This window comes from Engraulis encrasicolus, chromosome 4 (assembly GCF_034702125.1).
Source record: "Engraulis encrasicolus isolate BLACKSEA-1 chromosome 4, IST_EnEncr_1.0, whole genome shotgun sequence".
Classification (NCBI taxonomy): Eukaryota; Metazoa; Chordata; class Actinopteri; order Clupeiformes; family Engraulidae; genus Engraulis; species Engraulis encrasicolus.
The window spans coordinates 31,772,871-31,799,645 of NC_085860.1; the positions used below are offsets into that span (position 1 = coordinate 31,772,871).

At 43.8% G+C, this 26,775-nt stretch overlaps 1 protein-coding gene across 3 annotated transcripts in view; it reads left to right on the forward strand.

Moving 5' to 3' along the window:
* Positions 1-4,993: 4,993 nt before the first annotated feature.
* erc1a (ELKS/RAB6-interacting/CAST family member 1a) overlaps positions 4,994-26,775 on the forward strand; it is a 36,263-nt gene continuing 14,481 nt past the window's right edge. For all 3 annotated transcript variants that reach the window (XM_063197201.1, XM_063197202.1, XM_063197203.1), the window contains exons 1-11: positions 4,994-5,053; positions 6,010-6,967; positions 15,847-15,969; positions 18,574-18,699; positions 20,428-20,556; positions 21,329-21,403; positions 21,860-22,015; positions 23,062-23,229; positions 24,655-24,822; positions 25,852-25,989; positions 26,359-26,499. In XM_063197201.1, coding sequence (XP_063053271.1) covers positions 6,242-6,967; positions 15,847-15,969; positions 18,574-18,699; positions 20,428-20,556; positions 21,329-21,403; positions 21,860-22,015; positions 23,062-23,229; positions 24,655-24,822; positions 25,852-25,989; positions 26,359-26,499 — 1,950 coding nt within the window. In that variant the 5' untranslated portion in view covers positions 4,994-5,053; positions 6,010-6,241. The remainder of the gene's footprint in view (positions 5,054-6,009; positions 6,968-15,846; positions 15,970-18,573; positions 18,700-20,427; positions 20,557-21,328; positions 21,404-21,859; positions 22,016-23,061; positions 23,230-24,654; positions 24,823-25,851; positions 25,990-26,358; positions 26,500-26,775) is intronic.

The window sequence follows — 26,775 nt, forward strand, 5'->3', positions numbered from 1 at the left end:
CCTATGGGTAGAATCTAGAAAATATTTGGCAGGTGCTTGAACGGATCAGCGGACTTTCAGAATGTTCACGTTCGAAACTGAGTACTGTATATGGAGTCACAACCACTTTGGCTGGCCCAGGGCAAAGTCATCTGAAAGGGTCATCCCCCAATGTAATGAGGACCCATTTCTGGGGCCCCACTCCTCCTGGGCCCGGGACAACTGACCCCTTTATCCCCCTCTGGCGGCTTCATATGGAGTGATAGCCTATCATATGTGCAAGACTGTTGCCACATGTCCTGGTTGGGGTGGCTCCGTATCGAAGCTTAGGACCCCCTCAATGACAACGATGACTACAGAGCGGAGGTACAGCAACTCATAAACTGGTGAGAGAGGAACAATCTGCATCTCAATGTCAACAAAACAAAAGACATAACTGTGGACTTCAGGAAAAAACAACCAACACACATCCCACTTATGATCAACGACAGTGCTGTGGAGTCTGTCCACCAGTCATCAGACTCCTCAACCAAATGAACCAAATGAACATTCCAAGGTCACTGGAGGACATTCCATGAACATTTCATTCACCGTGCCACTGCCACTTTACTCTTGCACTTTGTTTACAGAATCTACACTACACTTTACTTGTATAACCACTGATTGTACTTCTGCAGCTGCTGCTGCTGCTGCTGTGTGTGTGTGTTTGTGTGTTTGTGTGTGTGTGTGTGTGTGTGTGTGTGTGTGTGTGTGTGTGTGTGTGTGTGTGTGTGTGTGTGTGTGTGTGTGTGTGTGTGTGTGTGTGTGTGTGTGTGCGCGTGTGTGTGAGAGAGATTATTGTCAATATCTAATGTTTATGTTTTAGTTTAACAGCACATTGGAGACTGGTCAAACGCAATCACAAACTTCTGTGCCAACCTTGTTACATACATAGATTTTTGACAATAAAGTACACTTGATTTGACTTGACCTGTGTAGTAAAACTGTTGCCACATGTTTTACCTTATTGGGCCTATTTTTAATGGCCTGCGCCAGGGAAAGTATCATCCACTTTACTGAATGAAGGTGCCGTTGCTTACGGAGAAAAGGGTCATCAGGTGGGGTTGGCCTGTCTAAATGTCAGGCCTGGGACCGAAACATCATGTTACGTCATGAAAGAATCACAAAAATCAAACACTTTAGACCCATGTATTGCTTGGTGCGTGCACTGGTGATGTCCTACTGGAGACATTGGGAATGGACTAGGTCTGAAACGTGAAATGTTGCTCCAGTTAACCTCTGACTTCTGCTGTACATTTTCGGCTACAATATACATTTTTCACACAAGCCTTGTGTGCGCCTCCTTTTTTTATTATCTCACGTCATGAAAGAAAACAATGAAATGGTCTGTGAAAACAGTGAAATGGTGCGGGAGTTTTTTTCAAATTATGTGATGAGTGACCCATGGGCCATTTCTGCACCTGCCAGCTGAGGTGTGCGGAAAAAAAACACAAATTCAAGACTATGTACAAAGACTAAAGAAGGGGGGCTAGAAAGACTACTAGTGTAGCCTGTTATGTGTAATCAACTCAAAATAGGCCTACTGCAAATAATCATTTTCATTGTCAAGAGGGGAAACACAGAATTAGACATTGTGGGTTATACACTCAAAATTTTATCATGCAAATATTGTATGTCAATTCTATGTGAAGCCTAACAGGGAAATTCCAACTCCCATTGTTGCGACACAGCACTCAACAGCACACAAGTGCACACTGCACACAACAAAATTGCATGTATGCCTCACCCGTGCAATGGGGTAATCCGCTGAATGGCGCCCAAAAGGGAGCAGTGCGACGGGACGGTATGCTCAGTCGAGGAGGAGGATGGGGGAGGGCACTGGTAAATTAGGCCTATACTTCCCCCAACAACCTGCCAGGTCGGGAGTCAAACCGGTAATTACTAACCTTTGGGCTACAAGTCTTACGCCCTACCACTGACTTCCCCATGACTGTATATTCCTATACGTTTTTTCAAATAGGGGGCGCGTCTTCATTTCCTGATCCATCCTAGATTACGTATATGGCAGCACATCTTCTAACACATACTTTAAGAAGTAGCCTACTGTGTCAGAAATCACAAAGAATGTATCAGGGACAACATCTATGAATGTGTGTGCTCAAGAACAACACATTTGTGTCAAATGTTAGATGTGTCATATGTGTTTAAGAAAGGGGTAATAAGTGTAATGAATGAATGAAATAAAAACAGTTTTTGAGTCATATTCAAGGCACATTTCAATTCTGTAATGAGAATTTGGCTACGTTGTAAATTTAAAATAGGCCTACATTTAAAATAAGAATAGGAGGAGGGTTATATAGGTAGCTGTTAAAATCTGCTGGGCATTGCTGCCTGTCGCATCTCCTGAGGCAGTTGGGCTGTTTGGCATTCGTTGGCTGCTGGCTTTATCCCCTTCCAAGCAGCTATGCTAGGGTGCGTTGGCTGTTGGGGCGGCAACAGTACTGAGTGAAGGGTGTTGAATGTGCGAGGAATATAAAGAATCATAAAGAATAGGCTAACTGAAACAGATGGGTTTTTAGTCTGGATTTGAACAGGGGCAGAGAGTCAATATTGCGGATGTCAGGGGGAAGCGCATTCCACAGCTGAGGAGCAGAGCAGCTGAAAGCTCTATACCCCATGGTACTAAGACGGGCAGAGGGGACAGAGAGGAGAATGGAGGAAGAGGAACGGAGGGGGCGAGAGGGAACAGCAATGTGAATAAGATTAGATAGATAAGGGGGGGGCAAGATTGTGGATAGCCTTGAAGGTGTGAAGAAGTATTTTAAAATTAATTTTAAATTTGATATGGAGTCAGTGGAGATGTTGCAGTGCAGGGGTAATATGGTGACAGGAAGGGGTTTTAGTATTGATGCGGGCAGCTGAGTTCTGGACCAGTTGGAGCTTGTGGAGAGATTTTTGAGGGAGACCAAAGAGGAGAGAATTACAGTAATCAATGCGGGAGGTGACAAGACTGTGTACAAGAATGGAGGTAGAATGGGAAGTGAGAGAGGGGCGGAGACGGTTAATGTTACGTAGGTGGAAATAAGCAGACCGTGTGATGGGAGAGGAAGGATAGAGAGCCATCAAGCATGACGCCCAAACTCTTAATTTGAGGGAAGGGGGAGACAGGAGAGTTATCGATTGAGAAGGAAAAACTATTTGCTTTGGATAAGGTGGATTTGGTGCCTACTAGTAGGACTTCAGTTTTGTTAGAATTCAGTTTAAAAAAATTGGAGGTGAACCAGGATTTGATTTCAGAAAGACAGGTGGTGAGGGAGGGGAGAGTGTCAGAGGGTTTGCCAGATAAATAGAGCTGGGTGACATCAGCATAGCAATGGAAATTTATTTTGAATTTGCTGAAGATATTACCAAGGGGAAGGAGGTAGGTGATGAAGAGGAGGGCTGCACTGAGGTCAAGGAGAATGACAATAGATAGTAGGCCAGAGTCAGCAGCCATGAGCAGGTCATTAGTGATTTTAACTAGGGCGGTTTCAGTGCTATGTTGGGGGCGAAAACCAGACTGGAAGTGCTCATAGAGAGAGTTACGAGTTAGATGGGAATGGAGTTGAGAGGCTACAATTTTTTCTAGAATTTTGGAGATGAATGGAAGGTTAGAGATTGGGCGGAGGTTGTTGTAGTCAGAGGGATCAGAGCCAGGTTTTTTGAGTATAGGGGTGACAGCAGCAACTTTGAACAGAGAGGGTACAGTACCAGTGGAGAGTGAAGAGTGGATGATGAGTTGGCTTTCCCATCCATCTTACTCACAGTTGATGAGGGGATCTCGCTCATTTTCAGGAGTGTACAATAAGAATAGGTTAATAATGCACATTTTTTAACACAAAATGCAACAGACACAGTATTTTAACTGAATAATACTGTTGTGTCACATTCCACATTCTATGTGTTAAAAACACAATGCATGTGTCAAAAAGAGACCCACTCCTTCTTAGAGCAGCTGAGAGTGGTGAAGATCACCAGGTTACCATCAGGTCAGAGGTACAGGGGGTGTGGGATATAATAATCTAAAGTCGCATTGCAGTGTCCCAATCTGCACTCCTTCTTGTGTTTTGGTTGCATGTAGTACTGCGTCTTATTATGCATACTACTGTTGCATACGGCATTAAAGTCTACATCAAAGAAAGAATTTCTTTGTGTAAGGACACATTTTTCTTAGTATGCATACGACAATAAACGTCAAGCCAAGTTGTAGGCCTTTACTGTAACAGTTCAGTGTGGGTAAAAAAAAAATAGCTTACACCTTGTGACTTGGGCCTTTTGCATATCAAACAATGGTTGTTCTGTGAAGAAAATAATTTAGGCTAACCTAGGTAAAATCGAGACCAAAAGAATATAGCATTAGCAAAAGAATATCTCATGGTCTGAGATAATGGTAAAGACAAAAGATAGGACTGTAATAATTATCAGAGATAGGCGCCATCTGCTGTTGGTGCGCGGACTCAATAAAATGCTGAGCAGACGCAGAGAGAGGCGCGTGTCATGATGCCCTGCCTGGCCCTGATGAATAAAGTCTCTGTTGTTAGAACTGCTCTAAAATAGCCTGCATCATCACCAGCCACAGCCAGGGTTCTCCAAATATACAGCCAGTGCGCCCTTGACTGTCTGGAGATGGCCAAGATTTAAACTGACTTTCTGACCCGAGTTAGCCAGTAAGTCATTTTTTATGGCATCTTAAAACAGCTTTTGATTTCCTGTCTCCAATAGATTGAGCGAAAGCCATAGCTTAAAATCAAATTCACATATAGGCTGCTATGTGTGGGAACCTATTTATCCAGTGTCCTGTCCACAAATGGCCACAGTAGACGGAGCTTGACATTTTTGCACGTCATAAGCGCACAGCGTAAGGTTTACGTCACTGAAATCATCTGGCTCTGAGAAGATGCTGGCAGAGCCTACAGAAATAAAAAATGAAAAAGGTCTTTTTATGAAGGAATCGGAGAATGTGTGGTTCTAATTTCGTCGCGATATTTTTGACGCCGGCTATAACGCAAACACTCGACCTGATGGGGCATAGAAGGTAGTCTGATTTATTAACGATTTTCATCATGCAGCCTTTACATGGAGCTGGATTGACTTAAATGGTGCTCAGCCTTATCTTGGCTGGTCGTTTACATTTTGCCTAATCTTGTGCAGAAAACCATCTCTACAAACGTGTTGTAGCCTAACAAGATGCCATTGTGTGGAAATAAAAGAAGCCATTCGACAATTTCCTTGCACATTGTAAGAGTAGTAGAGGCTAATGGTTGGCGTGGTATGGGGCGCAATGGTGGAGGGGGACGTGGATGAGGGAGAGACATCTGTATCACTGCCTTGACGGTGCTCACTGGTCTTGTCAGCATCACGCGTTCTTCGATGTATCAGAGATGTTTTTGGTCGGGCATCGTTATATCACAGAAATTCAGATGACAGTTAAGCACGAACAGTACCAGGTAGATGTCCGTCTCCCATCATTTCGCAGCGTTTAGTGCATAGTGTAAAGAGACTGGGGGTACAACCCATCCCTCGGAGGAAACATGCATTGGAGACAGACGAGAGCAGACCTAAATAGGAATGGCAATAATTGACTGAATTTGACAATTCATTATATCGACAACAGATGAGGCTGGAGTCATTGGCTGTAGCGTAGACTAAGCTAACTTTAAATATAACCTTGGGTGAAGATCAGGGCCAGTAGCTCTTCCTGAATTGGGCTTTCTCCTATCTGGTGTACTATACCAGCCTCATCCTAAGCTCTTGTGTAGCCTAAGGAAATACCTCTATGGCTACTAGATCTTAATTAACCCTCTTGTATTTCCAACAAATAGCAGTTATATAAACCTGTCAGCTAGATTTTGTGTAATTCTTTTTCTGACACACACACATAGGCTACACATGACTATCAGCCTACTTCCTTGTCATTTGTGTTGTACTAATATGCACTGCATTGAGAAGGTTCATCAGCTGTTTAGCTAATATGGCCCTTCTTGATTTCAGATCTCAGATGCCATGCAAGAAGCTCTGGAGGAGTTACACTTTTACTTTATTGATAAAACATTTAATCTAATGTTAAGAGCAGTTGGTAAGAAGAGGTGTTAAAAAAAAAACAATTTGAGAAAATGTTAAATGTTTAAGGCACCAAGAACGAGCATTCTGTATTCCCACAGATAAAACCATATATGGTATCTGTGACAGTTCCCAACAAAAAAACCCTGAATAGATAGGCAACATGTATGGTAGTGCTCGCTCAGTCAACAAAGCGGACTCCAAGGCCAACAACCATGGCTCGGCGGCAGGCAAGAGCAACAACAGCAGCAGCCAGAGCTCGGGGCGCTCCCCAAGGCTGCCCCGCTCGCCCCGCATGGGGCACCGGCGCACCAACAGCATGGGCGGCAGCGGCGGCGGGCCAGGGGGCGGTGGCAAGACCCTCTCCATGGAGAACATCCAGTCGCTCAACGCGGCCTATGCCACCTCAGGCCCCATGTACATGAGCGACAACGAGGTGGCCATCGCCACCACTTCTGACCTGCCCAAGAGCACGGTCACGCTGGCGCGCTCCACGGGTGGCAGGGTGCCCTATGGGATGCGCAGCGGGGCCGTCATGGGCAGCACCCCCGAGATGGCCGTTGCACTGCCCGGCATGGCCGTCACGCCCTGCGACTCGGTGGGCTTCGGCGGCGAGCTGCACGCCGCCTCCACCGTGCCGCACTCGCTGCGTCAGGCGCGCGACAACACCATCATGGAGCTCCAGGTGCAGCTGAAGGAGGTGCTGCGGGAGAACGAGCTCCTCCGCAGGGAGGTGGACATCAAGGAGAGCAAGCTCAGCTCCTCCATGAACTCCATCAAGACCTTCTGGAGCCCCGAGCTGAAGAAGGAGCGTGCCCTCCGCAAGGACGAGGTGGCCAAGATCTCCGTCTGGAAGGAGCAGTACCGTGCCCTGCAGGACGAGACACAGGTACAGGTACACACAGCCGTTTACACACACACACACACACACACACACACACACACACACACACACACACACACACACACACACACACACACACACACACACACACACACACACACACACACACACACACACACACAATAAGATGGTATCACACACTCAGCAATCTGTGTATGTGCCTGTGTGATGAAGTGACTATTGTGTGCTCTGACGAAACCCAGGTTGGGCATAATGTAGGTTGGGCATAATGTAGGCCTATCCAACATCCATCCAGCAGTCTTTGTCTGTTTCTGTGTGACGATGGCATCTCTAACCCCATATCCAAGCATGTAAGTGCGTATGTGTCAGAAGTGATATACTGAGTTAACAAGTGACATACTTGACAGGACAAGACCTTGGTACTAGGCATCATGTTTCTTTCTATCCATGCGGCCAGTCTGGTTCTGGGTGTGTCTGTATAACAAAGGAGAGAAGAGTTGCCTGGGCCCATGAAACCCGGGCCTCAAGGGTACCAAACATGTGCTCTCTCCCATCTAATACCAAAGAGCCAGGCTCGTTGGCATGGCAAGACAGCCAAAGCAAACCCATAAACCTCACTCAGTCTGCCTAGAGAAGCCTTTTGTTAGCATTCTGTATCCTCTGCAAGACGAGACTCAAGGTAGGCATGATGTTAATATGTAACACCAATCTGGCAGTCTGTATCTATGTGTGTCTATGTAGCGAAGGGAGTTACCCTTTCCAGCTTCGAACCGAGGACCCTGGTTAGTAAATGTGCGCTCTGACTGGTAGACCCAGGGTTGTTGTCAGAAAACACCCATAACCCTAGTGATGTTCACTCCCATCACAGTCTGCCTACAGGAAGTCTTTTGTTGGCATCCTGTGTTGGTGAAATGTCAAATGATGATATCTCCAACCTCGTATCCAAGCATGTGTGTATATATTGCCGAGGTGCTGCACTCAGTTCATGGATAGGCATTACGGTACTCTGCAGAATGAGACACAGGTAGATCTGATGTAACTAGGATCCACCCAACAGCACTCTGTTTCTTTGTGTGTCTGGGTTGCGGAGTGCCCATCGTTAGGGTTTAGGGTGTGACTGCCATGCATGCCACCAAACCAGGCTCGGGTGTAGCGTAGTGAGAGTACACAGTACCCAGGAGAGACCAGATTTGAAGAGTTCAGATCCAAAAACCCCTAACTCCATTTCTGAAGACCTGCACTTCTATATTTTTAGAGAACCCAGTTGGGTTTACATTCATGTGCTTGATATAAATACCGTACATTTGTGTCTGAATATCCTCGTGCATCCGGCCCTTAAAGGGAACCCGGCCACTAATTGGAACTCGGCTATTATATGGAACTTTACGGTAGTTATATTACATAAATAAAATTTAAAAAATATGCAATTTTGATAGCTTTGTAGTGAATAAAAATGAATTAAGATTATTTTCTGAAAAGGCACTTAGGGGTTTTTGCATCTGAACTCTTCATTTGAAAGTAGACATGGCAACTCTTCTATCCTTTGTTACTGTCTGCCTACAGAGGTGGGAGTGGGCCTCACTGAAGCCATATCAGCTGATTACATCTCTAGCTCCCTATTCTGTCAAGACATAATAATAATAATAATAATACTTTCGTTTTATATAGCGCCTTTCAAAACACCCAAGGACGCTTCAGAGAGTGTTGTGTTGGGAAGTGTGAGTGTGTGTGCGCGTCAGTGTGTGAGCGTGTGTGTGAATGCATGTAAGTGAAAGTGATCCTGTTATACATTTGCTGTTACCAGATATTGCAGTGACCAAGTTGTATTGTATTGCTAAATGCTCGGTGTAGTGTCGTGGTAGTGTAGTACTGTGGGAGTATAGTCTTGTCCATGACTACCACAGCATTGCACTACCGGAACGGCATGCAGTTGAGGCAGCCCATGCATGTACAGTATGTGTGGATATGACATAGATGTTATGGGTACGGATCACGTGATTGTTAAAATTATGTTTGGTATGGAAACACTGATTTTGTGAGTTGTATCAGAAAATAGGAAAATTAGCGCTTGGTGGAGCTGCAGCAGGAAGTGCTGCTGCATTCTGTGTGAAGAGAGACATTATAAAATGGCCTCATGGATAAAGGTAGGCAGGAATACATGATCATCGCTATTCAGGACCCAGTGTGGTGAATGTCAGGTGCTATCTTTTGTTCTGCCCAAGGACAGAAGTTCTTGAACATCAGGATTTGTTCAGAATATACTGTGTTCTTTGTTCAGTTATCATAGTGCATGTAGCTCAAACACTCCTCTCTAAAGTTATCTAAAATCAAGTACAATCTTTCTTCTTTGTTGTTATGGCAGTTTTGTGATGTCGAGTATGGCCATTCATGGTTCTTGAGATAGTCTGTCTGTGGTCATTAACACAGACAGCATTGACAAAACAGATACTGCAGTCACTTCAAACAAAGCCCTTGATTCATTGATCAGTTCAAACAACAGATGTAAGTTGTAACCAGAGTTGTATAAAGTACAAGTACAAACTAAAGAAAAAACTGTCTTTGAGCACTCATTATGTACAGTGGAATAACTGGTGTAACAACTATGTAGGCCTATTATTGTCTACATGTACATGTACATGTAGTTATTGTACGTGTACATGTAGTACTTCTATTTCATTCACCTCTGATTCACACACAGTTCTACCATGACGATGGTGTAAAAACAATTTAGTTTCGATTTTTAGTTCAAGTTTAGTCAATGATTTGTCTGTCCATTAATGCCTGTCGCCAGCTAAATGGGAAATCCTGCCCTCCACCTGGATGCTCTCTTTAGGCCTCATGCAGTCCTGCTGTAGAAGGCTGCTATGGGCAGAGGTTGTTAGTTAGCCTAACTCTCGCCAGACCCCCTTGTATTTCTGCTCAAGGGTGCATTTCTCGAAAGCGTAGTTGTTAGCCAGTTAGCAACTTGGGTAGTTGTCAATAAGAAATTGCATTCCAAACAACAAACTAGCTAATGCAGTTAGCAACTTTGGTTTCGAGAAATGCACCCCAGCTTCATAAACTCACACGATGGTCTGGAGGACCTTCGGATTCACCCTGATGCCAAACCAAAATGTACTGTAGTAGAACCAATCAGGATCGTGGGATTTTCATGGATGTGACGTAGTCAAACTTATTTTAACTGTATTTTCGAATCTGTGAGTAATTAGCAGCTCATTACAAATGTCATACAAGTGTTTCCCTAACCACATGCAAGGTTTTTTACAAATAAAACCACGCCTTTGGAGACCTACACCTATGGCATAGCTCCAGATGGATGTTCGTGGAGCAAGATGGAACCCATTTATCTGACTATAGTAAGGTTAAGAGGCTGTGCGTTAGGCCAGAAATCACAGTTCTAAGGCCCCAAACCAGAGACAGTTGACAAGGAAGAGATGGTTCATAAGGAGTTTCTTTGGGAATCGATGTGATGTAAGGGTCCAAGCTGCCTTTTCCATGAGTTGACATGCCCCTTTAGAAGACTTTAGTGGGGGTTCAAAATGAATCAGTTCAATGGGGAAAATGTAAGAAGTTATGCCCATTTGAGACCGGAAATGATTCCACTTTGTTGCATTGGTGACACAATTATTGGTGACAATTTATCTTGGTTAGAATATTTGCTAACGCGGCCCTTAAGCTTATATTCGTCATCTTTTTAGCTTGATTTGTGTCAACTGTTGTAAGTTTCTTTTAATATTGAATAGAAGTCTGTTACATATACTATGTGTAATGCAATGTAATGCAACTGAAAATGCAAATCCAAACAGCCCTGATTTAAGTCCCTGTCAGACTGGTTTGGGCTGTCACAGTTTGAATGTGGCTGTTGATGTGTAGATAAGACTGCTCAAGCATACATAGTTATGACAGCTGTCAAACGTTGAGCAACGTGGTGTTTGTCTTTTGCATGCACATACCGAGCTACTGCATCATCAGTGCTCATTTGACTGGTCAGATAGTGGGTGGACGCCTTGCAGCATTTCTGTGTAAGAGAGCAGTGGCTGCCTTACACCAACAGCCTACTTTACTTACATTTACATGTGGCAAGACACTTTTATCCAAAGTGTTTTACAAAAGAAAGATGTGGATGGGAAAATACAGAGTACACAGGCATACCATTGCAGACGATAATAATAATTAGAGATGCACCGGATCCGGTTCCGGTTCCGGATCCGGTAGGATAATAGGGTTTTTCACAGGATCCGGGTCCGGCATGATCTTAAGCAGAGGATTCCGGTATCCGGCATGTTACCTAAAAATCAGGGTCTGGTGCATCTGTAGCCTAGGCTTTTCAGACAGTCTTTCACAACCCCAATCACTGCACGGAGTGAAAGCTCTTTGGAAGCGGCCGTTGCAAGCAGTGTGGCAATAAGCCAATGAGTCTAAAAAATAGTTTGAGCCAACGTAATAAAAAGGGCCCACGTGTGCAAGTAGACTATATGTTTCAACCCTTTTGTAGGATCCGGTATCTTGTTCCGGATCCGGCAGGATCTTAAGCAGTGGATCCGGTATCCGGCAGGATCCTAAAAATCCGATCCGGTGCATCTCTAATAATAATAATAATAATAATAATATCCCTACCCATCTGCAATAATAAGATAGGCCTATTGTGGGGTATTGTGCCTTTTATGATAGGACAGAGAAGGAGAGAGAGGAAACAAGAGGGAGAGAGAGAGGGGGGTGGAGTTGGTACATGACGAATTTGAACCTGGGGCCCCTTGTCCATTTACGGTACAGTGTGCTAGCATGCTCTGCCACAGCACCCACCATTTAAAAAAATAAAAAAAGGATGCTGTAATCATTTCTGATTTTCTCTTGCATTTTGTTCTGTAACAAGATGTGTACTCTAATGCTCTTTAAAATATTGTGTCATGTCCTCTGTTGTAAGTTACTTTGGATAAAACCATATGCTAAGAAATGCGATGTAATGGAATGGGTCTTTAATACGGGCTCCCATCGGTAGTGGAATAACCTTTAAAGGTCAAAGTTCAGTGGCACACACGTGTGTTCTAGCCTTTCACTAATCAGCTAGCAGCCCCTGCCATCATATCAGCCTGTTCCGTAACAAAATCAATTGTAGAACCAGGCTGTAAGGTTTATGTGGTGCTAGATTGTAGACAGCAGGAAATGTATGTAATATTGGTCTTAATAAGGTCATTCTCCAACCTTCCATTCATCTCCAAAATTCTAGAAAAAATTGTAGCCTCTCAACTCCATTCCCATCTAACTCTTAACTCCCTCTATGAGCACTTCCAGTCTGGTTTTCGCCCCCGACATAGCACTGAAACCGCCCTAGTTAAAATCACTAATGACCTGCTCATGGCTGCTGACTCTGGACTACTCTCTATTGTCATTCTCCTTGACCTCAGTGCAGCCTTTGACACCATCTCTCATTCTATCCTTCTCCACAGACTCTCCTCAATTGGCATTAGTAACACACCCCTTGACTGGTTCCACTCATATCTCTCTGGTCGTTCTCAATTTATTCAAATGAAGTCTTTTAAATCTAAGCCCTCCCCTGTTACCTCTGGTGTCCCTCAAGGTTCTGTTTTGGGGCCCCTCCTCCTCATCACCTACCTCCTTCCCCTTGGTAATATATTCCGCAAATTCAAAATTAATTTCCATTGCTATGCTGATGACACCCAGCTCTATTTATCTGGCAAACCCTCTGACACTCTCCCTCCCCCCTCCCTCACCACCTGTCTCTCTGAAATCAAATCCTGGTTCACCTCCAATTTTTTGAAACTCAATTCTAACAAAACTGAAGTCCTACTTGTAGGCACCAAATCCACCTTATCTAAATCTGATAGTTTTTCCTTCTCAATTGATAACTCTCCTGTCTCCCCCTCCCCTCAAGTTAAGAGTCTGGGCGTCTTGCTTGATGGCTCTCTATCCTTCCTCTCCCACATTAACAACATCACACGGTCTGCTTATTTCCACCTACGCAACATTAACCGTCTCCGCCCCTCTCTCACTTCCCATTCTACCTCCATTCTTGTACACAGTCTTGTCACCTCCCGCATTGATTACTGTAATTTTCTCCTCTTTGGTCTCCCTCAAAAATCTCTCCACAAGCTCCAACTGGTCCAGAACTCAGCTGCCCGCATCATTACAAAAACCCCTTCCTGTCACCATATTACCCCTGCACTGCAACATCTTCACTGGCTCCCTGTCAAATATAGAATTCATTTTAAAATACTTCTCCACACCTTCAAGGCTATCCACAATCTTGCCCCCCCTTATCTTTCTAATCTTATTCACATTGCTGTTCCCTCCCGCCCCCTCCGTTCCTCTTCCTCCATTCTCCTCTCTGTCCCCTCTGCCCGTCTTAATTCCATGGGGAATAGAGCTTTTAGCTGCTCTGCTCCTCAGCTGTGGAATGCCCTTCCCCCTGACATCCGCAATACTGACTCTCTCCCCCTTTTCAAATCCAGGCTAAAAACCTATCTTTTTCAAATAGCCTATTCTTTATGATTCTTAAATTCTGTTTTATTTTATTTTATTTTATTTTCATATTTAAAAAAAAAAAAAAAAAATTGTATTCATTTATTTATTTTTGTTTAAAATTCTGTTTATGTGTCTTGTTTTATTTTGTTTCTGTCTGTACAGTGTCCTTGAGAGTTTTGAAAGGCGCTTTCAAATAAAATTCATTATTATTATTATTATTATTCTCGCTGGAAGGTCTACCCAGAATTAAGAATTAATTTCTTATGGAAACACATTTTTGGCCTTTCACATACTGCCGAGACACCCAGAAGCAGAGTCGATTTTATGTTTGCATGGTCAGACAACCAAATGAGCTCTACCGCCAGTTGGTAAATAACATGTTTATCCAGTTGGTGCCTGCTCATGGCAACAGCCCATCCCCAGTAACCAACTACAGATAATGACAAAACAAGGGGCTCTCTTTTGTTTGCCATGATAGCCCTGGCCCGCAGTTAGTTGTGTGTTTGCAGCTAGTCATTGGCTTCTAATGGAAGATGACTGTTTTCCCGTTTTCCTCAGCCACTCCCCTCCACACAGCTGTCTGGTTAATTAGCCTCTCAGGGAGCCTCAGCGGGAGCTAGTGGAGCTACAGCTATAGCCATGCTGCTGACGACTAATCCACTCCCTCTTCCCCACTCTAATACATTGATGATCACTCACATCACATCACATGCCGACTGGACTGGACTGGCTGCATGCATTTCTGTTGAAAAGGCTGACAAGTATGTCATCCAATAAATAGGACGTTCATAGATAGCTGATTTGTCAGTTGCCAGTCGCTTCGGCTGATATGCTGCATTTATATTTCTGACGTATATTGTGTAATCAAAGTGACTGTGCTGTCACAACAGCAGGAGGCAGAGCAGGCAGGCACATACCGTAATACCAAGGGCTCACTTGGAAAAGAGGCGTTTGTCTCAATGTGACCGACTACTCTAGTAAAATAAAGGAGAAATAAATACATTTCAGGCAAGCCAACTTCCACTGTACTTAAATTGTGCACTTGCAGACACAGTTGAAAGTGATTTCCAAAAAATAAAAGTAAAAAAGTCCATGCAGATAGAAAACACTACATCTAATAATAATAAGAAGAAACTTACGACATATAAGGCAAGTAAAAGATTTTTTGTGAATATTTTTTTATTGTTTTAAATAAAAGGAATGTTGGTCATTTACACATAACGCTTCTAGCAGAATAGTGATCTTGCATGCAGCTCAGCAGTGTAAGTAAGGGAGCGTAGGCGGAGAGGAGAGGAGCGCGCGAGGGCTAGGCCTATTGTGTTGCTCCAGTTGCTTGTACACTTCAGTGGGCACTGTGGCGCTGCCCACTGGTATACATGTCAGCTCTGTCCACTGGAATAACCCACTCAGAAGCTCTACACTACTGTACTGTGGGCAGGGAAGCTGAGAGGGGGGACACAAAGGGGTCAGTTGTCCCGTGCCAAGGGAGAAAGGGGCACAGTAATGGGTCCCCATTACATTATATGTACTAGGTGGGGGGCCCTTTCTGAAGCCTTTGTCCCAGGCCTGAGAAAGTGGGTTATTGCAATATACTCAGTACATTTTGCAATGTCTATTCAACTCTTAGTGTTGATATAACATCTTCTAGAGTGTATTTGGTCCCCGAGTACTCCCTAAGGGTTGAATTAACACTACATTTTTACTGTGTACAGACATATAATGTTTTGCTAGTTCCTGATATTTGTGCTGGTGATCACTGTGTTTTACAGTAGTTAAGTTAGCCTTGAAGTTAATGTGAACTTACCATGATGATGCCGATGGTGGTGAGTGATACATTTTATCTGAGCCATGCTTGTCATTGTAAGGTTTGATACATAACAGACAAAACAATGATTTTGTTGTACGTACGTGTCCTAACAATGTATCTATTTTTTCAACAATGTGTATTTCAAATGTCAAGTACACATCTGCTCTTACTCTCATTCTCATCCTGTCTGTGTATTTGTGCACACGCTCACCTAACCCTAACAATAGCCCCCAGGTAATGTCATAGTGTGTGTGTGTGTGTGCGTGCGTGCGTGTGTGCGTGCGTGCGTGCGTGCGTGCGTGCGTGCGTGCGTGCGTGCGTGCGTGCGTGCGTGCGTGCGTGCGTGTGTCTGTGTGTCTGTGTGTGTGTGTGTGTGTGTGTGTGTGTGTGTGTGTGTGTGTGTGTGTGTGTGTGTGTGTGTGTGTGTGTGTGTGTGTGTGTGTGTGTGTGTGTCATCATTACCAATGAGAGTATAGCCTACAATCACTGTATATAACCTTGGATAATGCTAGTTAGTTAATAGTTCTCCATGTAATTTATAGTATATGAATGTACTCTTATTCTTACTCTCACCCTGTGTGTTTGTGTGTGTGTGTGTGTGTGTGCCTTGCAGCACCTCCAGACCTCCATCCAGGCGCTGCAGGCAGAGCTGCGTATCCAGCGGGACCTGAACCAACTGCTGCAGCCGGCCAGCGAGCCCCTGGCCTCCGAGCCGGGAGAGGAGCAGGAGCGGCAGGTGGGGAGGGAGGGACATTTTTTAAATATATTTTTATGGCTTTTTAGGCCGTTCTTTCTGATAAAGCAGGGTTGGGAACCTTTTTCATCTGAGGGGCCACTTCAAATTCATCCGAGGGCCGAAAAAGTCCTCCGAGGGCAGTGCTATGAACACAAACCAGGATTTCCCCCTGTACTTTAGGCCTATATTGAAGGCAGCCACCTTTCAAAACAGACCCCATCTTCTCTAGGTCCCCTGAATATAACTTAATTGTATTATTGCAAATGTATTTTCTAAGATTCCATTACAAAATATGTCATTATGTCATGTGGAGCTGCATAGCATTAAAAATTACATCGGGGGTGGATAAAACTGTCTCTAGGGCCGCAAACGGCCCTCGAGACGTAGGTACCCCATCCCTGTGATAGAGACATTGATGAGATGACAGGAAATGGTTGGGAGAGAGAGATGGGGTAGGGTTGAGAAATGATCCGGGCCGGATTTGAAACTGGGTGCCCCTGGGCACGCAAGCCCATACGTGGGGGGCCCAAGCCCATATGTGCCACAGCCCCCTCCAGGAAGGGAATTGAAATATTTGCATTGCATACTATGTTTTTATCATTAGTAGCATGTTGGAGCGGGAAAGGATCTGCACACTGCTTGCAAAAGACTTAATTTATTAGGAGCAACGTTTCGATCATAGAAGATGCCTGAAGAAGATCTATGATCGAAACGTTGCTCCTAATAAATTAAGTCTTTTGCAAGCAGTGTGCAGATCCTTTCCCGCTCCTACATGTGACAGTTTTTTGATTTGGCACCTGCTGATGCTTTTTTGCTGGATGTGCGCACTTTCCACTACACTCTATCATTAGTAGCCCTTTACCAGACACCGTTCAGCCACTGGGGCGTTGTAATAGTCACTGAAAAAGCTTAACTACCATCGTACTAGACCACTATGACAGTGCACAGGGCCTTTAGTAATATAGTAGTATAAGAAAATGTGGGCACCCTTTTGGAAAATCATTACATGCATTTATCTCTTGTTGAACTTTTGAAGGAGCAACTTCATTTCAATTCATGCCCCCTATGTTGCCACTCTCCAAGACAGAACTTAGGACAAGCATAGTCTGCTATTATGTATGATAAATAAAATAAAATAATTGAACTCTATAATAAATACAATTTTTATGTCTGAGTCCACATGTCTTTGTTATCGAAGGCCTTACAAAGTCTTTAAAACAAGTGTCCGCTGCAAAGGTGAGCTTTACTTCATATTAATGGTATACCCTTATTGGGGTGCCCATATTTATGCACATGCCTTTTTTTGTTTACATCCATATAAATCTGTTTTTTTGTTACACCTACAAGTATTAAAACGATTTCACAACTGAAATATTTCTCTTTCCCTATGGTTTAACATATGTTGGACTTGGCATGAACTTGCTGCTTCAAAAGCTTAACGAGAGATGAACGGATGTAATGATTGTCCAAAACGGTGCCCAAACTTTCTCATACCACTGTACATTACGACTTGGTCAATGCCATTCTGGTAACAGCTAAGTTATAACATGGGAAGTGTTTTAAGGGGCTAAAAGAGAAATCGTGCAGAGAGAGCAATAAGTGTGTCTATGGGGTAATCACATGAAAATTCTTCAGGTGCTCATCAGTGTCCAAAAATGCATATGGAGAGGCCAGAGAGAGGGTCCGAGGCACTCTGAAATCCATTTAAAACTCCTAGACTCTCTTGACTTCATGGTATGCATTAAGAGAGAAATGGTTTTGTGTGTGGATCTGTAAAACTTCAAACATAAAGCCAGACAATGAAAGGAAAGAAGGTCTACTCCTTAAGATTCAAACTGAATGAAAGGTATTTAACTCCTTAAAGGGTAAAATGAATAATATGAAACACCCACACATTGCTAATCACAGATGGTGAATTAAAAGTTGGAAGATATGAAGGTAAGATAAGAAGGAAATATGTCTGTCCAGATGTCACATATTCTAGAATAATAGAATGGCAGTGCGGAGGAAAGAGACCCAGAGTGGAATGTGAGTGTCATTAGATTCAGGTTGCTGAGGCACTCCTTTCTTAGCCTGGCTCTCACGCAGACCCTTCGTGCTTTGTGCATCTTCGTTAAACCATTGTGAGAACCAGGTTACTCCTTTCTCTCTCCTTTGACGTAAGTCTTAAAAACCTATAGACTGTGATTGTCCATGTCACTTTATTGATGATTTGCACATCTAAAAGTTAATTTTCTTGACACTAGGGATGCAAATGATTAATCGATTCGTTAATCGATTAAAAAACATTAATCGCAATTAATCGACAATTCAACTGACAAGAGACCCAGGTGAAATGGACATGTGAAGAGTGTGTGTGAAGAGAGGTGTGAATAGTGGGAATATTTAAGTCACCTTTGGATTAAAGAATTGAAATAGAATTAATTGAAATGTGGTATTATCTCAATTTTTAATTAACATTTTTAGATTTAGTAGGTTTTTTTTCGAGAAACATTGACATTTCGGGGCAAAACGCCGCTTATCATTTAATCGTAAGTCGATCGATAAGGCTATCAACTAATGATTAATGAATTAATCGATAATTTGCATCCCTACTTGACACAGGCCCGGGAGCTCTTCCTGCTACGCCGCACACTGGAGGAGATGGAGCTCCGCATCGAGACCCAGAAGCAGACGCTGCTGGCGCGCGACGACTCCATCAAGAAGCTGCTGGAGATGCTGCACACCAAGGTACCATGTTTCATCATGCCCTCAGGGTGCTTTTGGTTTTTTTGTTTATAAAAATATTTTCGGGGGCTTTTTGGGCTTTATTATGACAGGAAAGTATGAGAGGAGACAGGAAACGATTGTGAGAGAGAGATGGGGTAGGGCCGGGAAATTACCCCGGGCCGGACTCGAACCGGGTCCCCGTGGGCATGCAAGCCCAAATGTGGGGGGTTTAGCACGACCCTCAAGGTGGTTGATGGAGAACCTCTGAACACTGTGAAGGGCTGCCCTCTACAGGCAGAACTACTTTTGTCTTGCCAAAATCTGCCCTTCCTTGTTCATGAAATGATTAATTGTTCTTCAATGCAACAAATGTTTTGTTGTATTGTACATAAAACTTCATTTGGGAGGGCTGTAGCTGTCATATGAGTGAGTTCTGAAGCAAATTGATTAATTGAAACTCAGGTTATTAGCTCAAAGAAGCGTCCCTGTGCACAACCACTGTCCAGGTGCTGGTGATGTGCAGTAAAAGTAATCCAAGTCAAGGAAGGATGAGTCCCCGCACACTGGTATTCTTTGCTGGTAGTTTATTTGGTGAACAACGCGATTCGCTGTTGCTTCATCAGGTTCACTCAGCGAAACGCGTTGTTCACCAAATAAACTACCAGCAAAGAATACCAGTGTGCGGTGATTCATCCTTCCTTGACTCAGGTTATTAGCTGTTGATCATACAGCACGGATAGGTGACAAAACTTAGTATGTCCAGGGCTGTATCTCCAACTTTAGTACATGCAAGACCCTGCCCCATGGTTATATGCACCTTATTACCACACCCACTAGCCCTGTCCATTTCAATGTTTTGTGCTACCACAGGCTTTCCTTTCTGCTAGTTCCTGTAGGCTGCCTGCATAGACCTTCTGAATGATTAAGCATAAGAAACTGCTAACCAAATACTATTGGCACCACCCTTTGGATAATAAGACAGATAAACTTGTTATCAAAATGGCGATGACCAAGTCGTTGTGGTGGTAAATTCACTAAACACCAAACGCCAACGCAACACCAATTCCTTTCGAGGGACTACAGATGAATATTAGCCTTGCTGTAGCCCTGCTATAATCTGGCTCAATTGTATGTTGTGTACTGCCTCTGTCAAATAAACATTTATCTAAATTAAACTAAACTAAACTAAACTAAACTAAACTAAACTCAAGCCCAAGCCATTGCTCACTTGCACCATAACTGGATTACTGTTACTAGAAATATCTAAAACGATGTTCCATCAATTGAAGAAATGGAACTCGCATAAACCGCACTACGTTTTTTATTGCATAAAAGTGCCCAAAGAGCATGGAAAATGTTTGCAGTCGTCCCATTCAGACCATCCTTGAATGCATTAACACCATGGGAGTGCTGTGTCGTGCAGCGTGCTAAGGCCCCAACCATACATTTTCCATGGCGGTCCAGGTTCGAGTCTGGCCTGGGTCTTTTTCCAACCCTACCCAGTCTGTTTCTCTGGCTCGTTTCCATCTCCTCCCTCATTGTCCTGTTTTTTAAAAAGTTTTTTAAGAAAGGTAAATAGAGAGCACTGATGAGGGCAGAACCCTGAATCGTCTGCTCTACTCTAAAAAAAACCCTACTTGTGCTTGACCTTGAGTTTCTTTTTTAGTGTGAGAACCTGCTCTCACCTTTGAATTGTAAAAAAGTAAAAAAAATAAATAAAAAAAATAATTCTTTGCTCATTGATTGAAGGGCCCGTCAGCCAAGGCCAGTGAAGAGGACCATGAGCGCACGCAGAGGCTGGCGGAGGCCGAGATGCACATGCACCACCTGGAGAACCTGCTGGAACAGAGGGACAAGGAGATGGCCGCCCTCAGGGAGGTGGGTATAGGATACATACTAATAGGATATATACAGTATGCTATGGCCGCCCTCAGGGAGGTGGGTATAGGATACATACTAATAGGATATATACAGTATGCTATGGCCGCCCTCAGGGAGGTGGGTATAGGATACATACTAATAGGATATATACAGTATGCTATGGCCGCCCTCAGGGAGGTGGGTATAGGATACATACTAATAGGATATATACAGTATGCTATGGCCGCCCTCAGGGAGGTGGGTATAGTATAGCCAGGCCGTGCCCTCCTAGTGACACAACACCTTCAGCATTGCTTCTAGTCAGGCCAATACAAATATTATTTCTGAGCTCCTGAAAAATCGGGAACTCCTCCCACAAACAACCATTAGCAAACCAAGGGAGGCAGGTCAACCATGCTGTTTGGGAAATGTTAATTGTTATGCTCTATGCTCTATGGTCAGACCAAGTCTTGAGGAGATTTGAAAGTCAATGATAATCAGGCTAGGTATAGTGCACTATGGTTGTAAATAAGAGGAGATGGACGCCCTCAGGGAGGTGGGTATAGGAGATGAGCACACTCAGGGAGGTGGTTATATAGTATACTACGGTCGGGAATAAGAAGAGATGGGCACACTTAGGGAGGTGAGTATACGATTTGTTGAAAAACCAGAGGGTGGGATATGTGCTAGTTGATTATTTATTAAAAATGAATTATTTTTTTAAAAAGTACTCTACTCTACTACTACTGTTTTGATGAATTCAAATGTCTCCAATTTGACCCAACACTAGGAGCTGCTTCGCCGCTATGAAGGAACCCCCGATTCAACCAAGACTAAGGCCTTGCAAACCGTCATTGAGCTCAAGGTGAACCTATTCAACTTCCTCTATGACAGGACATATAACATGTGTTTACAAATACATCTTTGGACAATCTTACTGTGTCAATGATGCTCGTCTTTCCTGGTCTGGTGACTTTCAAACTATTAATTCCATCCAACCTCCCTCTCTTCCTCCCCTCCTCCCTCTCTTTCTTCCCTTATTCCTTATTCCTTTTCCTCCCCTGCCCTCTTCCTTACATCCTACCTCCCTCTCTTTATTAACTTCTTCTTTATTCCTTTCTCTACTCCTCTCTTCCTTACATCCAACGTCCCTTTCTTTCCTCCATCCTTCATTCCTCCTCCTCTCCTCTCCTCTCCTCTCCTCTCCTATCCTCTCCTCTCCTCCTCTCTTCTCTCCTCTCCTCTCCTCTCCTCTCCTCTCCTCTCCTCTCCTCTCCTCCTCTCTTCTCTCCTCTCCTCTCTGTGCCATGTCTCTCCACAGGACTCCCAGATCTGCTCCCTGGAGCGTGGTCTGCGTGAGCTGGAGGACCAGGTGATGCTGCTGAGGTCCAGCAGTGCCCTGACCTGCGAGGAGCGCCAGGAGGAGGTCAAGCAGATGGAGGTCTACCGCAACCACACCAAGTTCATGAAGAGCAAGGTCATCATGCTCTTCCAGTCTATTCTATTCCAGTCTATTGTATTGTGTTCTGTTCTATTCTAATCTATTGTATTCTATTGTATTCTATTGTGGTCTATTCTATTCTATTAGTTTGTTATAGATAGGTAGTTAGTTATCTACTATCTATAATACGATACAGTTTGTCCTCTCTCTTCTCTTTCTCTCCCCTTTAGGACATTGAATGACAGTTATGTATGATAATGTGCTATATAAATTGTATTGATTGATTGATTGAATATTATATTAAGCAATTTAACCTCACCAGGTTTAGAAAGAGCAAGGTGATACCACTTCCCATACAGTAAATAAATACAGCAGATACAGTGAATACAAGGCAAGGCAAGGCAAGTTTATTTATATAGCGCATTTCATACACAGGTGCAACTCAATGTGCTTCACAAAGTTAACAAATGTAAAAGAAAGGAAACAGGGAAGAAAGAAGGAAATAAATAAATTAGAGTCAAAAAACATTTAAAACATTAAGATAAAACGTAAGTCAAAAATATTAATAAAAAAAAATACAAATTAACAGCAGATAACATACTTTAAATAACATAATACAGTAGGCCTACAGTATGTTTTTAATCACCTTAATAAACTGATGCTTAAATGAGTAGGTGAATGAAAACTTTTGACTGCTGCCACTCTCATTGAGCTGAAAGACTCAAAAAAGTGTGTGTGTGTGTGTGTGTGTGTGTGTGTGTGTGTGTGTGTGTGTGTGTGTGTGTGTGTGTGTGTGTGTGTGTGTGTGTGTGTGTGTGTGTGTGTGTGTGTGTGTGTGTGTGTGTGTATGTGTGTGTGGAGGGGGGGGGGGGGTTGTTGAGCCAAATCAAATTCTCGACCATCGCAAGGCTACGTTACACATACTGTGTGACATGTAATTTTCAGGAATATGATAGAGGGAGACAAAGTTCTGTTCTTGGTGAGCAATGGTTGAGAAAAAATCAGACATGCTTGGTGTGCTGAGACTGTAGATTTTTTTAAAAACAGTTCAGGCTGATATGTTTACTGCATTTTTCCTCTAGATGGACCAAGTGAAGCAAGACCTCTCCAGGAAAGACACTCAGCTCCTGGGTCTGCAGACCAAACTAGAAACACTGACGAATCAGTTCTCAGATAGCAAACAACACATCGAGGTCCTAAAGGAGTCCCTAACAGCCAAAGAACAGCGTGCAGCCATCTTACAAACTGAGGTATAATGTCAATTGTTATTATTGTTGTTATAAAACGCTGCCTTAACGCAATATAATTGCATACATATGTACATACATACCCAAGGTCAGTTGCCAAATGTGAGGTACCCTGAGTAGTTTACTGTCTCTACACAATACTCTCTGCACCACATGGTTTTGCTCATGTGTATTACATTTCATTTTCAGTTGCTGTTTTTGTTGTTTTTGCTGTGTTTACAATCACAATGATCGGTTGGAATCCCTCCCCCTTTAACCGAGCTAATTATTATGTAGGATTTGGTCTTAACAAAAAATATGCATGCATATGAAATATTTCAAAAGAGGACATTTCTGAATCCTTCTGTATGTTGCTCTATGAGAATGTGAGACAGCTTTTAAAAATGTGATGCGTGATGTGAGAGATGTTAGATGTGAGAGACACAATACCGCCAGCAGAACCTCTGGCACAGTGATTTTGAATTGGAACCAAAACTCATATTGCTCTGGAAATACAGTACATACGTTTAGGAGGGGTCTCCTCCTTTGGACAAGGTGCACACTTGCGTAGTAAAAGAAAAAGTCAATGCACAACCATTTACGGTATAATTGCAATGAATTGTGTATTATTCATGGTATTGAAATAGTATCATAATGGCTTGAGCCTGCACATTAAATGTTGATGTATATGTTTTGTCTGTTATCACCACTTGGGGGCAGATTGACTGCATATAAGAGTCTACTGGGTAAAACAAATTCACAGCCATGATCTAATATTGCTGTAGTAGCACTGTGTTGTTCTGTGATTAAGGGTTCCATATGTAAGAAATCCCTCTACCGTCCTCAGCCACCTCTACAGCCCCCCCACCCCCACCACCATCACCACCCACCCTGTAGAAGCCTTTACTATTACTTTACTATTATAAAATGGTGTTTATGCTCTGTGATATGATGAATTTGAAATGCTGATTTTACGAGCAACAATTTTAAAATATAACTAACAGACCACATATTCGGCTTCATGTTTCGGTGGTTCCGGGGAAAATGCTAGTCCTGATTTGATTGGTTGGTAGGTGAAAAGAAAAAAAGCCAATGTGACTGGCCTGCATCGTGTGTGATGTGAAAATGTTCAAAACTGTGATATGATTGCTACACCATATGGACAGGTTTCTCGTTTACAAGCATTTGCGATGTGAGGAGGGGCAGGATGCTAAGCAGCCAACCGTGTTAGCGATTTTTTTGAGTGACAGCTGTTTCCAACAATCAGAGGTTGAAGAGCTGCGCACGCAGACAGGGATTGTTTACAAACGGGAAACCTATGTATACAGACAAACAGTTGTTTACAGCTAAACTCTTTGGGTAATGCTAAACCTGATCTGATTGGGTGTGTTGGTGATGTCATAATGAAGCCTAAAGCTGTGATGTGATTGGTCCCCTCACCATGTGCAGGTGGATGCTCTGCGTCTGCGTCTGGAGGAGAAGGAGAGCACGCTGAACAAGAAGAGCAAGCAGATCCAGGAGATGTCGGAGGAGAAGAGCACCCTCAACGGGGAGATCCACGACCTCAAGGACATGCTGGACGTCAAGGAGCGCAAGGTCAACGTGCTGCAGAAGAAGGTATAGTCATCACCCCACAGCAGTTATGCAGCAAGCTGTGGCCTAATGGTTAACGAGATGGGCTTTAGATCAGAGGTGTTGTAGGTTGAAATCCCACCCCTCCACTCCCTACCACACTCCATGGCTGAAGTGCCCTTGAGCAAGGCACCTAACCCTGTACTGCTCCAGGGACTGTAACCAATACCCTGTAAAAAAAACTTCGGATAAAAGTGTCAGCTACGTGTAATGTAACAAGCCAATGACAAAATGTGAGGCAAGTTCACAAAATCCATGAAGTGTCAAAATACATCAAGACTGGAGATGTCCGGATACTAGTGGGAGAGAGACAGTACGGTTGGGAAATGACCCAAGCTGAATTTGGACTTGAGTCTCTGTGGACCGTCCCGTACATTATACAGGTGCATTAGTGCGGCACTCCACAGCACCCTCACTGCATACATTTATCAGGCCTATATGTTTTCCATAAGCAAGGTTTTCTGATTTTGTCCAGTTGTCAGTGTCAGTGAGGAATCATGGGTAAGCGGTTAGGACGTCAGACTTGTAGCCCAAAGGTTGCCGGTTCGACTCCGCCTCCATGACTCGTAACCTGAGCATGGTACCGTCCTGCTGCACTGCTCCCTGTGGGGCGCCATTGGGGGTTGCCCCTTTGCACGGGTGAGGCATAAATGCAATTTTGTAGTGTGCAGTGTTCACTTGTGTGCTGTGGAGTGCTGTGTCACAATGACAATGGGAAGTGGAGTTTCCCAGTTGGGCTTTCACTTTCACTTCACTATAATGGTAGTGAAATGCACCTTAACAAAGTAGATCTGTGTGATATTGTGGCAAGTTGAAGTAACTTTCACTTAATGCCCCCATAGCATGTGGTTAAATGCTCATGGATACCCTTGAGCAAGTCACCTAACTAACATGTACTGCTCGAAGGACTGTAACCAATGCCCTGTAAGTGACTGTAAGTCGCTTTGGATAAAATCGTCGGCTATGTGTAATGTAATGTAGTGTAATGAATGAATGTGATGTTTGTGTCCCCAGATTGAGAATCTCCAGGAGCAGCTGAAGGACAAGGAGAAGCAGATCAGCAGTCTGAGGGAACGTCTCAAGTCCCTCCAGACCGACACCTCCAACACAGACACCGTCCTCAGCACCCTCGAGGACTCGCTTGCTGAAAAGGTCTCGCTCTCTACACACCCATCCGTCCAACCAGTGGCCATCCTACAATGATTGGAATTTTGATTCTCATTCCGAACATGCTTATTGGTGTGCGTGGGTAAACGTGTGTGTGTGTGTGTGTGTGTGTGTGTGTGTGTGTGTGTGTGTGTGTGTGTGTGTGTGTGTGTGTGTGTGTGTGTGTGTGTGTGTGTGTGTGTGTGTGTGTGTGTGTGTATGTAAACGTGTGTGTAAACGTGTGTGTGTGTGTGTGTGTGTGTGTGTGTGTGTGTGTGTGTGTGTGTGTGTGTAAACGTGTGTGTGTGTGTGTTTGTGTGTGTGTAAACGTGTGTGTGTGTGTGTGTGTGTGTGTGTGTGTGTGTGTGTGTGTAGGACCGCATCATTGAGCGCCTGAAGGAGCAGCGTGACCGTGAGGAGCGTGAGAAGAGTGAGGAGCTGGACACCAGCAAGAAGGAGATGAAGGAACTCAAGGAGAAGCTCACCAACCTACAGGGAGACCTGTCAGAGAGAGAGGTCTGAAATGATTACCAGTCATGAACTGTGTCTGCACATCCATCCCATCTACTGGGAAGACAACACTAGGTTTTAGCCTCACCGTCTGGTTGAGCTCAGGGCTGCGTTGGGACCAAAGAACAGCGTGGGAATGTGTGGCATTTACCAGCCCCAAACCCTCCACTCCGCACCTGATGGGCTCAGTCTACTAAGATGCACCTCCGTATATGCTGGCCCATCTACATTGTGTGTTGGTTTCATTACATTATTTGGCATTTGGCAGACGCTTTTTAACCA